This window comes from Apis mellifera, linkage group LG5, assembly GCF_003254395.2.
Source record: "Apis mellifera strain DH4 linkage group LG5, Amel_HAv3.1, whole genome shotgun sequence".
Taxonomy (NCBI): Eukaryota; Metazoa; Arthropoda; class Insecta; order Hymenoptera; family Apidae; genus Apis; species Apis mellifera.
This window is the reverse complement of record NC_037642.1, coordinates 13,571,134-13,593,528: the sequence shown is the minus strand read 5'-3', so window position 1 is coordinate 13,593,528 and position 22,395 is coordinate 13,571,134. Positions and strand designations below refer to the sequence as shown.

Here is a 22,395-nt window from a genome sequence, read left to right as displayed (position 1 = left end):
GGTAGCGTCATATGGCGGAACGCGGACCATACGTTTATAATATGAAACGTATAAGTAAGTTAAATAGCCCGTGCTGGTGGAAACGCGCGGTCCACGCGCGTAACCACTTTTTCCTCCCAAAGAGAGCGAAACGAAAGGATGCAGCTCGGCGTGCATAGACCATAGATGGTAATGATAAAAGTCTCTCCCTCGGTGGCGAGACACGGAGATTCGAAAAGAAGTGGAAAAGCACGAGAGAGAGAGAAAGCAAGTGGAAGGGAGACGGAGAAGGAGAAGAAGGAGAGGGAGAAGGAGGAGGAGGAGGGGTCGAAGGGAAAAGGTTGGCGAGTGGCTCATCAGGCTGATAACCCAAGCGAGGGGAGGGGAGGGGAGGGGAGGGGAAAGGGGGAGAGAAGCGCGCGTCGTCTACTCACGTTGATCGCTGCCACCAGGTTTGTTCCACGGCTCCTTCGCCAACCCCTCTCGCGTCACTCACCGCGGCGCTCGTCGGCATCCCCACCGCGCCAAGGAGAAAACTCGGCTCCCACCATCCAGGATCCGATCCATCCCCACCACTCTCCGTGCCTCCGTATCACCTTCTGCTTCTCCGCGGAGACCAGACCCGGATCGTCCACCCACACGCTCACCTTCCTCTCTCTCTGTCTCTCCCTCTCTCTCTCCACCGCCCCCTCCCCCCTTTTCACCCTTCGTTTCACCCTTCTGCTCGCCTTCACGCCCATACCTCTCTCCCGTCTTTGCCCCATTTCCCCAGTGTGGAGGAGGAGGGCAAGAGTGGAGGAGAAGTTAATATATCTCGACCAACAACGATCCGCGTCGACCGTCGCGAACGATCTCCGATTTCTTCGATTTTCTTCTCGAAAAAAAAGAAAGGGAAAAAAATAAAACTCGCGATCGATATATATATATATATATATATATTCGCGAGATTCGATAAATCGAATCTGATTAAAGAGAGAGAGAGAGAGAGAGAGGAGAGAGAGAGGATGAAAATCGAGAACGAGGAAGGGAGTCGAACGATCTCCGATTTCTTCGATTTTCTTCTCGAAAAAAAAGAAAGGGAAAAAAATAAAACTCGCGATCGATATATATATATATATATATATATATTCGCGAGATTCGATAAATCGAATCTGATTAAAGAGAGAGAGAGAGAGAGAGAGAGAGAGAGAGAGAGAGAGAGAGAGAGAGAGAGAGAGGATGAAAATCGAGAACGAGGAAGGGAGTCGAACGATCTCCGATTTCTTCGATTTTCTTCTCGAAAAAAAAGAAAGGGAAAAAAATAAAACTCGCGATCGATATATATATATATATATATATTCGCGAGATTCGATAAATCGAATCTGATTAAAGAGAGAGAGAGAGAGAGAGAGGAGAGAGAGAGGATGAAAATCGAGAACGAGGAAGGGAGTCGAACGATCTCCGATTTCTTCGATTTTCTTCTCGAAAAAAAAGAAAGGGAAAAAAATAAAACTCGCGATCGATATATATATATATATATATATATATTCGCGAGATTCGATAAATCGAATCTGATTAAAGAGAGAGAGAGAGAGAGAGAGAGAGAGAGAGAGAGAGGATGAAAATCGAGAACGAGGAAGGGAGTCGAACGATCTCCGATTTCTTCGATTTTCTTCTCGAAAAAAAAGAAAGGGAAAAAAATAAAACTCGCGATCGATATATATATATATATATATATATATATTCGCGAGATTCGATAAATCGAATCTGATTAAAGAGAGAGAGAGAGGAGAGAGAGAGAGAGAAAATCGAGAACGAGGAAGGGAGTCGAAACGCGATCCAATTTCTCAGGCCATTGAGTGCAGCGAGCGGCATCTGTCTAACGACCGGCCACCGCCGCTTTTTACAAGCGAACCGTGAAATGCGCGAACAGAAGGTCCGGGGAAAGAGAGAGCTCCTTTACATTTTAATCAAATCATTTCTCCGTTACCACGCGGATCGGTCTACTACCACCCACTACGTAGCGGTAGAGCGAAGTGGGAAACTAGCGTTCGGTTAATCGACAAGGGAGGACGGAGGGGGAGGTGGAGCGGGAAGGAGAAGGAGAGGTTTCCACGCTCGCGGATCGCGGATCGGGTGTTCGAAGCGGAACGAGGGAGGGAGGGAGGGGGAAGGGACGGGGTGGGGGAAGAGTCGACGAGAGGCGATCCGTAACGCGTCCATCTCCTCCAACCTCGGCGGGATTGATCAATTTAATTTTGTTACGAATAGCTGCTACAACCCTTTTGCTTGCTCGACCCGACTCCCGACTAGCGGGGCACGTACGCCTCCAATCGGTTAATGACCGTTTCGAGGATCGATCGTTCGCCGAGCGAAAGCCTCGAAATAATCATCGTGGTTTCACCGTAATTGCTCCGCGGGAAATGAGAAATAGCTTCGTGCGTGGCGGCAACGTGCAATTACGCAAAAATTGGTTAATTGTCGTGGCGAGGGACGGAGAGGAGGGGAGGGGGAGGGGCGCACCTCTCTGCACCGAGAGTCGAAAGTCTCTCGCGGTGTGCCACGGAGGTAATCGAGGTAACGCCGCGAGTAACGCCGATCCGATAACGATAACTATAAATTTCTACCCACGACGAATCGTTGGTTCCGCTAATTGCGGCCAACTCGTAAAAACTCGAACTTTCTTCTCGAGAGAGAGAAAGAGAGAGAGGCGAGGGAAGGAGCGCACCGTTTCCAACTGCGAAACCGCGAACAACCGATCCTTCGAAGCAACAACAGGGGGGGAGGGGAAGAGAAAATAGGAGAAAGAGTCGTAAAAACGCGGCTAGTGTATACATACATACATATACATATGTATATGTGTTAGATGTGCAAGTAATTCCTTCCCCTTTTCCTCCACGACCGTAACTTCTGACCGAATTCGGATTACTTTACCGTTTGTGCTGCCATCTGAAAGAGCAGTTCTTTTGTTTTTAAGAAGAGCCGTGACGAGCGCTCTAAGAGCTTCCAGTTCTATGCGATAATTTCAAGCGATGGCGTGCGAGAAGCGTTATTTTAACGTACCGTATACTTTTTGCAGATTTGGAAATCAATTATTGAAGCTATCGAAATGGTTTGTGCGCTGCATTGGACAAGAAGAACGTTATCTTACGGAACATGCAGAAAGTGGTATCAAAGATTTGAAGTCGGAAATTTTAATTTGGAAGACGACGATCGTTCAAGTGCACCGAGAAAGTTCGACGAGGTAAGTTAGAGCAATCGCTCAACGAAAATCCGCGAGAAGAATTGGCAGAAAGATCGAAAGTCATCGGACAAGTCGTGTCTATCCGATTGAAACAATTTGGATAATTTTGTATCTGATTTACGTAATAAAATCTTGAATTTGAAGAAAAGAACTTATTTGTCCACCTGATATGTATACTCTCTCTTCTCTTTCTCTTTTTTCCCGAACAATCTATCCATATTCGCGGATGTTCGTTTTCGTCTTTCGCCGCAAAGGGTTAAATAAAGCCTCTCCGATTCTTCTTCGACGGGACGGTGTGTTTCAATAATTTATCCAAGATATAGCCGTTTATTTCAGTAGTTGACGCGTACGCGGATAATCCACGATTGTTAATACATAATTTTAATAACTTCCTGCCGCTAATAGAATCCAACGTTCTTATCCACCTCTGATGATATTAATCAAGTCCCTTCCTCCCTCTTCCTTCCCCCGAAAAAAAGGAAAATTTTCCTTTCTCGCTCGGATACGATAAACGGACACCGATTTCTCCCCTTCCTTTTTCTCTCCTCCTCGCGATGATCGACGCCGTGATCGGTGTCGGCCGATGCCGATCGTCGGGAAATGAAGACGGATGGAGAAAAATCGAAGACGGATAGAAGAAAATGTTCGGGGGCGAGACGGTGTGAGAGAGAGAAAGGGAGAACAAGGGGTTGGATGTTGGGGGAAGGGAACGGGGTAGGCATAAGGGGGTCGATAAAGTAGCGATCGCGCACGGGACTCAATTACACGCTTCGCCGCGTGCTCTCTCCTCTCTCTCTCTCTCTCTCTCTCTCCCCCCCTTTTCCTCTCGCTTTTTCTCTCTCCACCCACACGCACACGCGCACCCTTCTCTTCCATTCTCTTCTCGCTCGACCGCCATCAGCGGCACACCCCTTCCACCGTTCGGTTCGGTTTTCCAGCCACCGTTCACAACCGGTTCGCAACCCCTAACCTCCCACTATCCCTTGGGAATCTCCGAAGGGACGATTCGAAGCAGGAAATCAGCCAGACAACTCGCCAGCCAACGCTGTTCCTGTCGCGAGTTTCTCGCCCCCCCCCCCCCCCCTCTCTCTCTCTCTCTCTCTCTCTCTCTCTCTCTCTCTCTCTCTCTCTCTCTCTCTCTCTCTCTCTCTCTCTCTCTCTCTCTCTCTTATATCTTCTCTCTCTCTCCTCTCTCTCTCATATCTTCTCTCTCTCTCTCATATCTTCTCTCTCTCTCTCTCTCTCTCTCTCTCTCTCTCTCTCTCTCTCTCTCTCTCTCTCTCTCTCTCCCTCTCTCTCTCTCCCTCTCCTCATCTCTCTCTCTCATATCTTCTCTCTCTCTCTCTCTCTCTCTCTCTCTCTCTCTCTCTCTCTCTCTCTCTCTCTCTCTCTCTCTCTCTCCCTCTCCTCATCTCTCTCTCTCATATCTTCTCTCTCTCTCTCTCTCTCATATCTTCTCTCTCTCTCTCTCTCTCTCTCTCTCTCTCTCTCTCTCTCTCTCTCTCTCTCTCTCTCTCTCTCTCTCTCTCTGTCCCCTCGAAGCGATTCGCGATCGATCTTTGGGAAATTTTGGGCGAAACCGCGACTGACTAGTCGGATACCGGAACCGATGTTTTATTAATCGTTGGCCCGGTCGATCGATCGACCGGCCGACGCGTATCTTCTTCTCGAACCAGCCAGTTCGTATTTTCTTCTCGATCGATAGGCTGGTGTATACACTCCTTGAAAGTAGCGAGTCTCGTGGTGGTGCGGTAGTCATTCCCGTGTCACCTTCCCTCCCCTCCTCCTCCTCCACCTTCTCCACCCCCCCCACCTCTGCCGCCGCGTATTTACGTTTATTCGAGGGGATAATTATCACGGTTCGTGAGCAAAAGTCGTTTTCCCGTTTCCCGTTGGAATCGTCTCCACGTGGGAATCGATCGTTTCAATTAGCGTAAATGCGCGAAAGGGAGCCTCCGTGACCGAGGATTATATCGTTTCGTTCCCAATTCCCCGGACGACGGTATCGGGATGGGAAACGATGACGGGGCACGATCGGAAAGCTCGCTTCGAAACCGATCAACCTCCTCCCGAGAGGAGGGTTGAAATTTTTTTTTCGATCGAGACGAAGAAACTAAGAGGAGGAGGAAGAGGAGAGAATGGAAAGAAAGAAAGAAAGGAAGGAAAAGGGTGGCTGGTAGGGTTAGTTGGACTCGATCGGTGAGAAGAGGGGGCAGGGGGGAATGATTCAGTAGTGAAATATGTCAGGAGGTCGGTGTGCAATGCCTTTCTTTCTCTCTCCTCTTTCAAAAGTCGAGCGTACGAAACGAGGCAGACAATAATATTTCACATGCCGCGAGGCTAATTGAATGCTACCATGGTAGTTTCTGGTCCTTAACAGGCCCTCGGGAGTTCTCGGCTCTCCCTCCTCCCCCCTTAACCCATTTCGCTCACTCCCCCCCTCCCCCTCCCCCACTTCCGTTTCGTCTCGTCCCGTCCCGTCCCGTCCCGTCCCGTCCCGTTTCGTTCCGTTCCGTTCCGTTCCGTTCCGTTCCATTCGTGGTGGTTGGCCGACACCTCGATTCTTGGTCGCCGCGTCTCCCCTCCTCCCCCTCTTCTCTTCGCCGGACCACCGATTCTGGGGCCCGCCGCGCCGTGCCAAACGACAATAATTAACCGCCGGTTAGTTTACGTCGCCCCCCCGTCGTTTCTGCCTTTCTATACGTGGTGTGTATATACCTCTCTACCTACCTACGCGAACGAGGGTTCCCAACTTCGACCCATCTCTTCTCACCTCTCTCTTTCTCTCTCTCTTCCTTAAACTCTTTCTTCTTCTTCTTCTCGAGGAGAAGAAAAAATCGCGGCGATATCCGCGGTCGTCGATCCTCCGCGAGCGATGCTTCTTTTTTAACCGAAGAAGCGGCTACCAGGTCGAGAGAGATTCGTGAATACGCACGAAACACGGTTGCTCTTTTGTGGTGTAAGTGTAAGTGGGGAGTCGCGTCTTCCTTACGATTATTAACGGGACAAATGAGGCAGCCCCCCTCCTCCCGAGAAATATGAAAGGAGGGAGGAAGGATCCTTTCGCCCCTCCTCCACCTCCTCCTCCTCCTCCTCATCCGAATCGTCTCGTCCGAATCGTATCGGGAGCAACGATTAGCGGCTCGAGTACGAGAGAGAGAGAGAGAGGCGAATCTCCGAGCGTGGAATCCGCGGGGGGTCACGGGACGAGCGAGCGTGGCTAATGCTCGGTAAGAATAACGCGGGAGGGCCCGAGGGCCCCAACTCGGTCATTAAGTTACTAACGGGCTGCGCCGTTAAATCATCCTTGCTGTCATCGTCCTCGTTATCTACCACCTCCGCCGATCCTGCCCACCCCTTTTTTTTTTTCTCCATCCATCCTCTATTTCGATATATAGGGGGAGGGGGAGGGGAGATTATCGAGGAGAAATAGCGAGATCGAGTGGAAGAGATCGTTGAGTAAAAGATTCGTGAGTATATATATATATGTATGTACGTGTGTGTTCGTGGTTGGCGCGTTTCTCCGCGGGGGGTACGCGAGTGTCTCTCCCCCCCTCCCTCGCCTCCGAATAACGCAAGGTTAGGCCATTCGTTCCGATCATTCTCTCTCCTCTCCTTGTCTCTCTCTCTCGAATCGAGCGTGGAAAAGGTTCTCCTCGCAGCCTGCCGGTCACCGCATTCCGATCTCTCTCTACCCATCATCCTCCCCCTTGTCCGAGTCACACACCACCACCCTTCCTCCTCCTCCTCCTCTTCTTCTTCTGTTCGCGTCCGTTCGAGCATCGCGTTCCAGGCTTCAACCGTTCTGACACTCTCTCCATCGGTGGTGGTGATGGTGATGGTGGTGGTGGTATCATCGTAGCGCTCGGCCGCTGCAGCCTTTAAGCTTTTATCCCTCTCCAGCGGCGAAGATAACATCGACTCGCGGTCCTCGAGCATTTGGAATAAGAGAGGAGGGAGGGAGAGAGAGAGAGAGAGAGAGACCCCACTGAGCGAAGCACCGCGGTGGGTATTCCGGGTACAACCTGCCACTCGTCAGCCCACCCTCCTTAACGCGCGAGAAGACCGCTCCCCCTCCCTCCTTCCTTCTCTTTCGCCCGAACCTTTTTTTCCTGCCTCGCTCTTTACCTGTCTTCCCTCCTCCCCTACTCCCCCCCGCTCTCCCTTCCTTTTCTCGCTTATCGCGCTTTACGCGCAACCATCATCCCTCCTCCTCTCCTCGAATCGACAGGTTCGTCGTCCCTTTCGCTACCGATCTCCCCTGTACGGACGATCCATCCGCTCGATAACGGGAGCGAGCATAACGCTGTCGATCGAGGAGAAAGGGAAGAGAGGAGAGAGAGAGAGAGAGACACGTTTTCGACGTATCTTCGTTCCCTTCCGAACGATAATCCGACGTACGAAGCTAGATCTCGATCGGATATATATATCTATATATATATATCTTTTTCTTTCTCTTTTATACGGAAGGAATCGTTTATCCCTTTAAACGGTTATCCTTTGTCCGTTCTTGGAACGAAACGTCGGGGATACGAAACTTTAGCCAAGTAGAATTCTTTCTTGGACGAGAAGAAATCGTCGCGTCATCGTTCGTTGTCGGCTCGTTCGTTCGAAAGACGAGCGATCTTCTCGAGTAACTTTAACTTTTGTTTTCGATGCTACCGCGTACGGCGTCTTCTTTTCTATATCGCTCTCTATATCGTCGTCGTCGTCTTCGTCGTGATATTTCCAAGAGGCCTCGAACGCGTCGAGTGGATACGAAGAAACACTTGCCGGGTGGCCGGGGAAAACACTCGACCACCTCGCGGCGAGCAACGAAAACACTAATTTCCCTCTCTCCGCATCGTCTCGCGATTGGATATTAGATCCTGCCTGCCTACTTCCACTCGCGTTCTTTCTTTTGTCCTGCCCGTCCATCGGTCGTGAGCAATCTCCGAAACAAAAGTTACGCGGCCAATAATTCCGATCTTATATCGACCTAAGTATTAGGCGGTGACCAATGTAATCGCGTATCTAACGGCGAAATGGGAGAGAGAGGTAACCCGCGTTATTACACGCTATCGAGGACTAATTTGAATCAATTTACTTTAGCTAACCTCTCTTCTTCGCGTCCCGTTCGCGAACGTGACGATGTCGCCGCCAATCGGTAATACAGATATCGAGAATCTAGCCGCGCGTCTACGATCGATTTAAGTGAGTGAAAGAAGAGAGAGAAAAAAAGGCGAAATAAAGGGAATTTTTCAACGCGATATTATCGCGTGATACGCGATAAAAGTGGAAAAGTTGGAAGGGGTCTCTCGATTTCGCACGGACGTCGGTCTCCACCGACGTCTCCGCGGTCCGTTAACTCCCGTACCGCTCTAATAGAGAAAGACGGACAGAGAGAGAGAGAAAGAGAAATCGCGAGAGCGATTTCGTTAAATCTTTCGCGCCTCCCTCCTCCCCGCCACCAATCGTAAATCGTAAATCTGTCTAATCGAACGATTTATCGGCATTATCGAATCGGCCTCTCTCGATTCGTCCAACCACTTATCGGTATCGCTCGCTCCCCCCTCCCCTCCTCCTACCTCTCTCTCCCTACGCTATTGTACGTACGTACGAGCGTAAAAATCGTACGAGTCGGGCGCGAGCTATTATATACGCATCGATGCCATCCCTCCGCCGTGCCCCCTCCCCCTTCCTTCTTTCGCGGTCGATAAATTTCGAAAAAGGCGACGCGAGGAATCGAGCAGAAGGATGAGGAGAAAGAAGAGGAGGAGGAAGAGGAGGAAGAGGAAGAAGGTGAAATTAATCGAAGAGAGTGAGAGTGAGAGAGAGAGAGAGATAAGAAACGAGGAGGGGGTTGCGTTCGATTCCGCGATTCTCCACGGGGATCGGGGAGGGAGGGGGGGACCAACTTGTCCCCCCTCTGCGTGGCTCGGTCCCTCCTCGTAAATCAAGGATTAAATCGGATGCGTGTAATTCGCAGCAGTTTTAACCGTAAACAGTTTAATCTCGGTCTCGAATCGAAATCGGTCACGTCAAAACAATGGATTCTTTACGGCGCGGCCCGGCGCACCGTACGCGCGTGGACCCCTCCCTTCCCCCTTCCTCGGCCAGAGGGAGGGAGCGAGAGAGCGACAGCGAGAAATGTAACGAGCGGAACCGTTTAACGCGCTCCCTCCCCGTATACACGCACCTCGGAACGAACCGATTCTCTTCTTTTCGTCGAAAACCTTCTCCTTCGTTTCGACGCCAGGATAAAAAGGTACAGTACATATTTATATATATATATATATTTATATATACGTCGTGTAGCGATATCGATTCACCTCGCTTCTTCCAACGGAAAGAAGAGGAGGAGGAGGAGGTGGATCTCGAATCTCGAGCGCATCTCGGTTTCCAAAGTTTATTCGGCTATATAAAGCACGTGACACGCGGCACAACTACGCGGGATGGAGGATATTCGGCGACATATGCGTACGTGCGCGAAAGCAATATCGTGTGTATATATATATATATATGTATATGTAGGAACAGAGGCTGGAAAAGGGAGGCGGAGGAGGGAGAGGAAGGTTGGAAACGGGATAGTCCGGCCACAGCTTGCGGGGATGCGAGCGCACCCCACGAATGTTAACGCGCCGCATTAACTCGGGGGTATCGGTGGTTAGAAACGCGAGCCCCGGCAATAATTCCGATAACACAGCATGTTGTCGCGTTTACCCGGCATACCGAAACTACTGGCTAGTCTTTCTATTCCTTCCTTCCTTCCTTTCTTCCTCGCAATCGAAACGGAACGGAAAACTTTTGCGCCCGAAGAATAGCAAAAAATCGTTACGGACGGACGGACGGACGCGTAGGTTGGCCGAGGAGCGCGTAGGAGGCGCGAAAATCGCGAGCGTGGGCGAGCCGTGCGGTGACGCCACGCATGGACGGTTTCGGGTGGGAGGAGGAGGGGGGAGAGAGTAGGTAGCCGCTCGTACGGAAATCTATCCCCGCGTCGGCTCCCTTCTTCCATACCCGGGACCTTTGCTCACCGCCCTGTAATCATCGCGAGCGTCAGTGGCGGCGGCCGCTAATTATGTTTCATAACGCTTCTTACCGCCCCACTCCTTCGCCCGCTCCCTCAGGGGCGGTCGCTCGTCATTTATTATTTACATCGTGCTCGTCCCGAGGGTATCCCTCTCGCTTCGTTCGCCGACTCTTCCTTATCGACGGCGATATTTTTCGAATCGACTTTTCGGGGGACGAGAGAGAGAGAGGATGACGAGAGAGGATTGTCAGATTTTTCTTCCGAGAGGGGGAGATCGGCATCGTCATCTTCTTCTTCTTCGAAGGAAGAGTTGGCGGAAAGGAATAAATGCCGCGTAACCGCGCGGCGATTCGTCAACGGATCAACGTCACGAGGCCGGTAAGCAGATTACGAGCCGCTCGAAGGAAAAAGGAACGACCGATCCGTCCGTCGAAAACAAATTCGAAACGGTTCTCCTATCTTCCAGACTGCGCTGCTGTTATTAGACCACGCTGCTACTAAATATATACATATATGCGTGTATCTGAGTTGGAATAAAACGAAACGGTCTTCTTCCGCGCTTTGACGCGGTTTCGAAATCCTTTGAAGCGGTTTCCCCTTTCCGGGTCGTGAACGCGTGGAAAAATTCGATCGCGAGAATTAAAGTTTGGATACGAGCGGAAGCCGTAACCACCGATCATCCGGCTTCTTCCATTCCTTTGATGCGGCGAAACGATCTCTCGAAACGGCGAGGAAAAGATAAGACGCGGGGATCGGAGAGCGAGAGAGAGAGAGAGAGAGAGGACGATTATATTTATCTTTCGCGGGATATAATAAAACGCGGGGGATATTGAATCGCGTGAAATTTCTAACTCGCGTAATCGGTATCGCGGCCCGTTTTTTCTACGCGTTAAACCGTGTAATTACAATAATCCGGCGATGAATATCGCGCGCGATACACGTATCGCTACCTACGTATTTAGCGAGCCGGCCAATTTCCTCCTTTATTATAATAATATCCGGACCGATCCTTCTCTCCGCCGCTTCTCTTCCTCTTTCCACGGAAGGTGTTCCCTCTTTCTCTCTCTCTCTCCTTTCGCCGGAGAAAACGCGAGGGGGAGTCGCGGCAATTTTCCAAGGATCGGAAAGGCCGTGGGGACGGCAATAAAACGATAAATCGCGCGCGCGCAACCTATGGGCGAGCTCGAGAGGGACTAGGAGAGGAAAACGGTGGTCCCTGTCAGCGATTGCCCCCTCTCGCGAGAAAAAATGGCAGCTGCCGCGGCTATAGATACAGAGGGCCACCTCTTCTCGCGCCACCCTTCTCGGAGGCGAGGGGAGAGAGAGAGAGGGCCGAGCGTGCCGAAACAGGGCAACTTCCGCGGCGGAGGCGAGAGGAGAGAGGCTCGAACGAACGAAACGACGGCTCGGCTGCTGGACGAACGGGAGAGGAAGGAAGAGAATCGCGAAAGGAGGAGGAGGTGGGGGCGTCGCGTAGCACGGACGACCATCTCTGTCGCTGTCGCCGCCGCCACCGCCACCGCCATCGTCGTGTATATACCTCCTACCACCGGCATCGAGAGACGATCGCGGTGGCAGTGATGCCGATTACCACCGCGATCGGTAACAACGTTTCAGCGGAAGGAGGAGAGGGAGAAGCGTGTATCGCAGGGGGTGAGAGAAAGAGAAGAGACGAGAAGGTGTACGCGCGCGTGGAAAGACAGCTGGGCTGCTGCTGGCTGCTGCTGCTGCTGCCGCTACTCGCAGCTACGACGGGGTGGAAGGACGGAAGCGGTAATAAGGTGGTCGTCGAGCTCTCGGTCAATTCCCGAGGAAGAGGGAGAGAGCGAAAAGGGGGACGAGGGAGAGGGAGAGAGAGAGAGAAGGGGCAGGGCCAAGCGGAGATCGTTCGGGCGGAGCTTGGCACGAAAGGTACCGCCTACCTCGCAGGAATCGCCTTTTCTCCCCGTTGGTTCAACGCCGGCCCCCCATCATCCTCCACCTCCTCTTCCTCCTCCTCCTCTTCCTTCTCGTCGTCGTTGTCGTCGTCGCGGTCGTGGTCGTCATCGTCGTCGCGGTCGTCCTCGTCGTCGTCGTGGTCGTCGTCGCGGTCATCCTCCTCGTCCTCGTCCTCGTCGTCCTCGTCGTGCAGATCGTCGTGTTCGTCGTCGTCGTCGACGTAGTAGTAGTAGTGATCGTCCTCGTCGTGATCGCCGTCGTCGTCGTCGTCGTCTCACCCCGAGAACGAGAGTCGAGCGGTGGCGCGCGTTCTCTCCTCTCTCTCTCCCGTTGCGTCGCGGACGATCGAGCTCCCGCGAAGCGGCGCGCCGGGGGTGGGGGCCGAAACGAGAAGCCGGCCGCCGGTGGCGCGGGTCAGTCTGTCGGGCAACCGGTCGGTCGGTCGCTCGCTCTCTCGTTTCTCGCTCTGTCCGCGCTCTCCGCTCGACTCGACTCCACCGCGTATCCGCACTACTCGCGCTTCGCGTCGCGCACGCATCGCAACCACGTTCCTTCGTTCCTTCGTTCATTTCGCGACGACGAGTGCGTGCAGATCGAAAGAGGAAGAGGGAGAGGGAGAGAGAGGGAGAGAGCGTCTCGGATCGGGTCCAATTTTCGCTCGCCTCCGCGCACATCCAGCTGGATATTCAGGGGGATGCGCGCGCCTAACCTTTAACCCCGGACGTGGACGGGCCGGACGTGGCAGGACGTGGCGCGCGGCGAGTCGGTGACCTTGGCTAGGAAAAGGGATAATGCGGAGAAAGGATCGCCGTTTACCTCTGCTCGGACGGATCGATCTCCTCCCGTTAGGACGTGTTCGTGTCACGGCGGAACAAGAGGTGTAACGGAGAAGACGGAGCGACGAGGAGGCGAGGGAGGAGGAGAGGAGGAGAGCAGGAGCGCGAGGTGATGTTGCTGGAGTCGCGAGGTGGTCTCGCCGGTAGGAAGAGAAACGGATTGACGGTGTCTTCGTTCGGTGGCGGAGGTGGCGGCGGTGGTGGCGGCGGCGGAGGCGGAGGCGGAGGTGCCGGCTGCGGCGGCAGCGAGGAGGACGACGAGGAATCTCGACATCTGTTTCTTGGAAGAAAAATGCAGACCGAGGGATCCGCCGCCTCCACCGCGGTCTCCACCGGTTTGTCACCGGGGTGTACGCGCGACGACGGCGACGATAGTTCCACCCCTTCGCCCAACGCCAGCCTTCTCAACAATCTGAACAACAATTGCAACTCGAATCGACAATGCGCCACCGACTTTAGCATCGCGGCCATCATGGCGCGCGACTCGAGGCAACAGCAACACCAACAACAGCCCCAACAACTCTCGCCCCATCACTCGCAAACCTCGCCGTCTCAGCAGCAGCAGCAGCAACAGCAGCAGCAACAACAGCAACAACAGCAACAGCAGCAGCAGCAACAACAATCTCATCATCATCGTCAGTTACAGCAACAGGCCGTCGGCGGTGGAAAATTGCATCAACACGGTGAGATCTTTCCTTCCATCCTCGTTTTTTTCTCTCTGTCTCTCTCTCTTTCTCTCTCTGTCTCTCTCGATGTCGCGGTCGACCGAACGTTATCGGTCGAAGGGGGAGGACGCGTAAAGAAAAAAAAAGAAAAAGTGAGAAAGGGGTGGAAAGATAAGAAAAAGAAAAAGGATCGATGGGTTGGCGCGGTTAATGAATTATTTAGCTGCGAACGAATGGGCGCGTAGGGGCGCGAGAAGAGATTGGTGACCAGGTGAGGTGTCTGATCGGAATTCTGGAAACGAGCGTGGCTGCTTTCCGAGCTCAGCCAGACGTCCGAACCGTACGCTGGACGGTGTTTGGTTTCATCATCGCGTATCTTGGACGCCCGCGGCGAATAATCGCCCACGAAGATTCTACACGGGCGAAATTTACGATTGGCCACGGTGCAATTCACCCACGGAAACGGACCATCGTTCCCAAATAAACTCGGGTAAACGGCTGCCGATGAATCGGCCAATCTCTCGTCTCTACGTGTGTACACGTGTGTTGGACACGCGCGACTTGCTCTCCTTCCACCTCCTCCTCCTCCTCCTCCTCCTCCTCTTTCTCCAGCCACCTAGTTTACCGCTTTGCCGGTAAACAAATCGTTCGATATAAATCCCGATCTCGTTAATCGGGGCGGATCTCCCTTACCGAGATCAAAGCTCGAGATTTAGAAGCGTCGACGTGGATATTTTCCTTTCCTTTCCTTTTTTTTTTTCTTTTCTTTTTTTTTTCTCTTTTCCCCCCTCGAATTCTTTCGCGAAAACGAACGAGATCTTTAGCCGAGATAAAAACGATAACGAATCACGATTTTCCACTCGGATCGGATCGTTGGATAACCGGATATCGAAGTTATTTTTCGCGTATAAATAAACGCGATAGCGAGCGGCGAGGGGTTTCGCGAACGTCGGCCGGCCATCGAAACGAAGAGACGACACGGTCGGTCGGTAACGGGGCGACACGGTTCGTTCAGCCGTGTAATATCACATCGCGCGTCGTTGCTCGAGTAAAACTTTTCGATCGTCGTTGCCGACAAATAACGATGTTTCGAGGGAAAAGCGGAATTGGCGAAGGAGATGCGAAAAAAGAAAGAAAAAGGAAAAGGTGAACGGCGATTTTCGTCCCCGGTCAACGACATCGCGTTGTGCTCGCGCGTCAACGACCACGCTCGAAATACCTGCCGCTCGAGAACACGCGAGAAGAAGAAGAAGAAGAGGAAGAAATCCGGTCGATCGGTATAAATTTTCGTCTCTCTTCGAAACGGAATGGAAAACGATCTCTTTTCTTCCTCGCTCCTCGATTATCCGTCGGATCGCGTATATCTGATCGATTTATGTTTCGCCAATCGACGAAATAACCTTTTAATTGTCTCTCGACGGATCGACCGATTGGACAGGTAAATATGTCCAAGATATACCGATTTTTCTATATCGAACTAGATTCTATCTTATCGACCGGTAAAAATACGAATACGATACGATACGAGAGGGAAAGACGGTATTCAAAGGGGAAAGATTAAGTAGAATCTTGCGTTTCTCCGCGATCCGTCCTCTTTGATCCGCGCACGGAATCGTAACTCGTTTGACGAGGCCGCTCGTAAACGTCCGCGTACACAGAGGCAACGAATCGTTTCCACGCCGCGACTCGTCATCCGTTTCGTCGCTCGTTTAACACCGCCGTTCGCCGTGTCGAATAAAAATAAGCGGATGACGGATCGCGACCATCCCTCCAACCTTCCCTCAAACCACGGCCAATTAGCCGCGCCGCGAAAATTAACCTCCCTCCTTTAAACGGTATAACCGAACGGTTGCCACCTTTTCGTAGGATCCGTCGGGAAACGAACGTTGTCGGTCGGCCGAATTAATCGATGGTCGGGGAAAGCGAAAAAGAGATCGAGAAGAATCGAACAGAGACAGACGGAGAGAGAGAGAGAGAGAGATAGAGGAGGAAAGGAATGGAAAATCGATGCGAGGCCGAACGAGAATATTCCGCCGTTTTACCTTGGCCGGGAAGATTGTAATTTCACGAACCGCTGCCGCCACTTCGCTCGGCATCGGGATCGGTGGATAATAACGTTAAACTAAAGCAACCTCCGTCGTAAGTGGATAATTATCCTTTAGCACCAGCTACCTACTACGGCGTCGTTATTATCTCGGCCGTAGGAAGACGCGGCCGGCTTTAACGAATAACACCGCGAGAGGAGAGGAGAGGAGAGGAAGAAAGAAAGAAAGAAAGAAAAAGAGAGAGAATTAGCGTCGCGCGCGCGACATCGGTCAAATATTATCGTCGATTTCGTTTTCCTTCGAGGAAAATGATGATTTCTTTTTCCTTTTTTTTTCCTTTTTAAAAGCATCGCGCCTGTTTCAGAGAGGGAACCGAGCGTTTCTGGCGTGGTCCGGGGTAATAGTGGTGGTGGCAGTGCAGCTCCTCCCGCGCCGATCCAGGAGGCGATCCTGGCGGAAGACGATCCGGAGACGGACGACGCCGGAAGTAGCAGCGGCAAAGTAGCTTCCCCCGTCAATCCCCTCCTCCAAGAAAGGTCCAACTGCGAAGAGCTCAGACACGTGGCGTGTCATCTCGAGACGAAAGACTTGTGGGACAAATTCAACGAGTTGGGCACCGAGATGATCATCACGAAAACTGGCAGGTAAGAGTGGATTTTATCTTAATCGAATTCCCTTTTTTTTTTTTCTACATAATTTTTCTCCTCCATACGTTATTCGGAAAAACTAGAACGGGCGAGAGAGGGGAGAAAGGAAGGAAGGAAGGAATCCGAGTTTTCTAGCTTCTCTCGTCCGCGAGGCGAGTTCGATTCATTAACAAAGGACGGGTTGATAAATAAAAGCATTACTCACGCTCGTGGCGCTGGCCGGGATGAATGCATACCGGAGTCGACAAGGACTCCGTAGGAGAAGACCGTAGATAAGATCGGCGGGTGTCCCCGCGTTTTAGTGGTCGAGCAGCGGGGGGCCCGACACGGTATTAATGTTTGGCCTCCGAGGCAAAACATTCACGCCAGCCTTCGTCCTCTCTCTCTCTCTCTCTCGCTCTCGCCTCGGTGTCACGACACCATCGCGGTTATACTTTTATATATATATATCTATCTACATATACGTATATATATATATATATATATATATATATATATATATATCTATATCTACATATACATATACATATATATATATATATATATATATCTATATCTATATGTATACATCTTCTCTCTCTCTCTCTCTCTCTCTCTCTCTCTCTCTCTCTCTCTCTCTCTCTCTCTCTCTCTCTCTCTCTCTCTCTCTCTCTCTGCTCGGCAGAAGGATGTTCCCGACCTGCAGAGTGTCGTTCAACGGATTGAAGCCGGACAGTCGATATGCGGTGTTGATGGACATCGTCCCCGTGGATAACAAGAGGTATCGATACGCGTATCACCGTAGCTCCTGGCTGGTGGCGGGTAAGGCCGATCCACCGGCACCGGCCCGCCTCTACGTTCATCCCGATTCCCCGTTCACGGGGGAACAGCTTCGAAAACAGGTGGTCTCGTTCGAGAAGGTCAAGTTGACCAACAACGACATGGACAGGCACGGACACGTGAGTATCCGAGTAGTGGTGTTGGTGGTAATAGTAGTAGTAGTAGTTGGGCCGATAACGTTAATCCGCGCGTCGAGCGCGATCACGCGTATGCGTGCGTGCGTGCGTGTGTGTCAAATGATCCGTTCGCAGTTGGTGTTGAACTCGATGCACAAGTATCAGCCGAGGATCCACCTGGTGAAACGACCGGACTCGGGCACGGCCAAACCTATAACGGATCTCGAGAAGGAACCTCACAAGACCTTCATATTCCCAGAGGCGATATTCACCGCTGTCACCGCCTATCAGAATCAACTCGTAAGCGTCTCTTCTTTTTTTTTCTTTCGTTATTCCCCCGATAATTTCCGAGGCGCAACGTTTCCTCCGACTTTGGATTCCTCCTTCTCCTCCTTCTCCTCCTCCTCGTTCTCGGTGGAGGAGCGCACGCGCGCGCAATCGTATTTTACGATAGTCGTTTAGCAGCGACCGCCCGGTGTGTGGTCTCGGTACTCGCGCGGTCGTTCGCATTCCACGGGCGTCGCGATGCCCCGACATTTTCCACTTTGGTGTCTCGAAAAAGGGTAAAAAGAGAGGGTACGAGAGAGAGAGATAGAGAGTGAGAAGCGTTTCGACGATGATGAGGTGCGAAGAGACGGTCCGTGGCAATTATCTCTTTGTCCTCTCGTCGCGATAGAAAATAATAAGAATACGAAGCGACGACGACGATGGTGGTGGTGATGGTGGTGTGGTGGTCGATCGAGAGGTGAAATTCATTCGTCCCGGTTGGCGATCGGTCGGTAGCGGTTCGTCGTTGTCCTCTCTTTCTCTCACTCTGTTCCTTTCTCTCTCTCTGTCTTATTCCTCGCTTGCGTCTCTCAGCGGTGGGGTAAGCAGCAGGCTCGTTTAGCAGGGACCAAAGTTTTTTTCCCCCTACCAAGCCACTTCCCGTGTACGGAACGGGACGAAGACGACGACGACGACGACGTATCATCGTTGCGGACGGTTTTTGTCCTCTCGCCGGCTCCCCCTCCTCCCTCCGCCTCGTACCATCGTAACGACCTCCTAACACCGTCTCGATTCCTCTTTCTCGCTCGCACGCGTCATAATTCATAACCTAACTGCCGTTCTTCTTCTCTCTGGCCACTCTCTGCCCCTTCTCTCTCTCTCTCTCTCTCTTTCGTGTATGTATATATATTTGTGTCTTTCGAGCCTTTCCCCGATTTTACGGCCAATAGAATTATCGACCGTGCGAGATAACGATCTGACGCGAGAAAGAGAGCGACTAATTTCGATCTCGCGACATCTCGCTCGAGAACGAAACGAAACGAAAGAAAGAGAGAGAGAGAGACTGGATTGGAAGTGTGCCAAGAGGCGCGCGATTTTCGGGACGGATGATCGAAAACTTTGACGACGTGTCTCTCTCGAACAATCCCCCGTCTTTGCGCTTCCCGCTAATTATTCGATCCTCGTGGACATCCGCGCGGAGGAAAAAAGGAAAGCGAAGCGGGTGCAAAAGCAGAAGCGCGTGGAAGCAGAGAAGGAGGAGGAGAAAGAAGAAGAAGAAGAAGAAGCAGTGGATGGTTTTAGTGGCTGCAGGCGTCGGCGTCGGCATGCACGAACGAAAGAAAACATAAATAATCGCGTTCGAATGAGACGAGAGGAGGCGAGACAGAGAGCGAAGAAGGAGGAGGGACGAGCTCTCTCTCTCTCTCTGGAAACCACACACGGCGGCCGTACCGCGTTGGCGGCTGGTCGCCAGGCATAATAACGCACTCGCGCCCGATGCTCCTCGAACGGGCGACGTTTCGTTTCGTTTCGTTTCGTTCCGTTTCGCGACCACGGCCGCGCAAAGGGGGCTCGCTCGTCCCGTGACAGCTTGGAACCGAGGCCTAAATAGTGAGAGAGAGAGAGAGAGAGGGAGAGCCACCCCTTCTTCGATGAGCGCGCTACCGTCTCTATTAAATCTATTATTAGTAAGAGCGGGGCCGGGTATATATCCCTCTTTCGATTACCTTACGGCTTCATTTTCATTTCGGAAGGGCACCGCGGAGCGACGGGGAGGGGAGAGGACGATAATCGCGAATTCTCTCGAGATCTCGCCTCGCAATTTTCATCGCCGCTCTACAGCTGGACGTAATTGGCTCCTCGAAACGTCGCGGATACGCGTCGACGACGCGACTTCGTATCGACGCGTATCCGATTCGATCCAAGGCCGACGACCTTGCCCCGTTGAAAAGATCCTCGCCATTTTTTCCTCGATTTTTTTATCCATCGTGGAAAATGGTCTCCAATTCGATTCCTTCCCGCGTAAAGGAGAGGATAGGGAAATCGAAGCGGGATAAGTTTAGCCGTCGGCGACTCGCGAATTAATGAATCGGGGCGACGTGGGACGCGTGGCGAGAAGCGTCAAAGAGGAAAAGTCTTGGGGAGGGGAGGGGTCGATTTCAAAGGAGAGAGAGACGGAGGAGTCGCGATCGTAAAACGAATAGGGCCGGCGAGGGAAGCGGAACGAGCGAACGAGCGAGCGAGCGAGCAGCTAGACGACGAGAAGGACGACGGTGACGGCGGCGGAGGTGGGCCAGATGTTTGGCTAATGATGTCAGCGGAATCGTAACTAAAACCGAGCCAGCTCCGGGCTTAGCGCGGCTTAGCCTCGGCTTTGAACGAAAGAGTCTTATTACCAGGCTGCACGTGCTGCTCCTGAGCGCGAAACCGTAGGGTAATTGGACCACCCACTCGACATCCACTCTCTCTCTCTCTCTCTTCTCCCTTCTTCCATCCGGCGCTGTTTTTCCCGCGTTCTTCCGTTTACTTCCCCAAAAGGGAAGGATCTCGTCGTCGTCGTCGTCGAGTTTGACCGAAGCCACCTGTGCTTCGCCGCGTTTTTCCAATCTTCTTCCCTAATTTTACGAGCCGTTGACTCGATCGATCGATGGAACGAGCCGAGCCGAGCCGAGCCGAGCCGCGTTTCCCGATACGCGTCGTTGCCCCTCGGTGACGTAACCCCCCTCCCTTCCGCCTCCCGCCTCGAACCGTCCACCTCTTTCTATCTATCTATCTATCTCTCTCTCTCTCTCTGCTTCCGCCGTTTCAGATCACCAAGCTGAAGATCGACAGCAACCCGTTCGCCAAAGGGTTCCGTGACTCGTCCCGGCTCACCGATTTCGAAAGGTAAATTAAAAGGGGGAAAAAAGGGGAAGGGACGATAAACACGCGCGCGCGCGCGTAATCGAGCAGCTTCCCTTTCAGGGAGACGATGGAGTCGATGCTCGCGGAGCAGCAATCGCTCAGGTTCCCCCATCGGCTCCCGTTCGAGATGGATCAACTACAGGCGACGGCGGTGAGCAATCTGAGCCTCGAGGAGAAGGCGCTCTGGGCGGCGCGCTCCCAGATGCTGTTGCGGGCCGCTGCCGCGGTCGCTGTCAGCCCTTACGCCCAACTGGTCGGGCCCGCGGCCCTCGTCTATCCCGGCGCCTCTTCGGCCGGGACCAGCCACCAGCAACACCAGCAACAACACCAGCAACACCAGCAGCAACACCAGCAACAGCAGCAACAACAGCAGCAACTCGGCCACTTGTGGTGGGCCTCGTCGATCGGGCCCACTCTCTTCGCGGCGGCGCATCATCACCACCAGCAGCAACAGCAACAGCAGCAACAGCAACAGCAGCAGCAACAATTGGCCGCGGGGTCGAGCACGGGGCCAGCCGCACCCCGACCGCTCTACCCCTCCGCCTTGGCCCTGGCCCATCACCGGTTCTCCCCGTACCACGCGGCCAAGTCGGCCGCCGCCTCGTTGGGACCCTCGCTGTCCCCCTCGCCCTCCTCGCGGAGGGCCACCCCCTCGCCGACCGACAGCCTCGGAAGAGACGTTCGAGATCTGTCGCCCTCGTAGTGCCCGTCCGTCGCTCTCGTTTCCTTCTCCTTCTCTCGAGGAAGGGGGGAGGTGGAGGAGCGTCGCGTACACGGTGCACGGTCGGTGTTGAATCAGAAGAGAGGAGGTACATACGACGCGACTACGTGCGTTTTTCGCGTCACGATCGATCGTGTGACGACCTTTGCTGTATATAACTATACGTATATACATGTATATACATATGTATATATGTATATATGTGTATGTATATACATATGCATATACGTATATACATCACGCGCGTTATACACCTACGAAATCGACGAGATCTTATAGGTATATAACTAATCGACTTTGTTCCGTTTGTGTAACATAAGTTGTATATTTCGTATCACGACTTATCGTTATCGTTATCGTTATTTATGTTTCCAACTCCGTACTCCTTCCCCCCCTCTTGTGGCCACTCTCGCGGCGGAGAGGAAACGCGCGTTCGAAAAGAAAAGCAAAAAAAAAAAAAAGGAAAAAAAAGAAGAAAAGGCGTCTCTTCTCTCTCCGCCCGAGGCCGCCCCCCCGTTCGCGAATAGCTCGATCGCGACCACGATTTCTCGAAATCGTCGGCGATTAGCGTTTAGCGTTTAGATATCGTCGATATCGTTTGATGCTTGTGTTGCGAAGACGCATAAAAAAAAATATCTGTGCCGTGCAAGCTCTGCTCCCTTGTAAATAAACCCTGAATAAAAAAACTCTTGTACCGAGGCTTCTGCGGATATTTATCTCCTTTCCTTGCCCCACTCCGCCGACTTTGCTCGAGCAACTTTGTCCCGTACGAGTGTGTATATACGTGTATATATTTATATAGATACGCGTAGGACAACTGTGTATAGGACAATTGTGTACGGGACAACTGAAGGGCATGTTTACTCGATACGCGAAACGTTGACACGAAGGAGATCTTTCCAGAACAGAGTCTCCTTCTCTTTCTCTTTATTTTTCTTCTTTTTCTCGCCGGAACGCCCATTTCTTGGCCTGTTTCCGAAACGCTCACGCTTCTCGGATAAAGAGAGAGAGAGATGGATAGAGAAAGAGAGTATAGGACAATTGTGTACAGGACAACTGAAGGGCATATTTACTCGATACGCGAAATGTTGACACGAAGGAGATCTTTCCAGAACAGAGTCTCCTTCTCTTTCTCTTTATCTTTCTTCTTTTTCTCGGTGGAACGCCCATTTCTTGGCCTGTTTCGGAAACGCTCGCGCTTCTCGGATAGAGAGGGAGAAAGA

The 22,395-nt window shown here is 52.3% G+C and overlaps 1 protein-coding gene across 2 annotated transcripts; it reads left to right on the top strand.

Annotated features, from left to right (window-relative positions):
* Positions 1-12,349: 12,349 nt before the first annotated feature.
* Positions 12,350-21,871, top strand: LOC726654 (T-box protein H15). 2 transcript variants are annotated; one of them, XM_026440749.1, is made up of 6 exons: positions 13,101-13,671; positions 16,063-16,342; positions 17,010-17,283; positions 17,416-17,580; positions 20,357-20,433; positions 20,500-21,154. In XM_026440749.1, the coding sequence occupies exons 1-6, from the start codon at positions 13,101-13,103 to the stop codon at positions 21,152-21,154; spliced, it is 2,022 nt and encodes a 673-aa protein (XP_026296534.1). The 2 variants fall into 2 exon arrangements, with proteins under 2 accessions (XP_026296533.1, XP_026296534.1); XM_026440748.1 differs by having other exon boundaries at positions 12,350-13,671; positions 17,010-17,580; positions 20,512-21,871.
* The last annotated feature ends 524 nt before the right edge of the window (positions 21,872-22,395 follow it).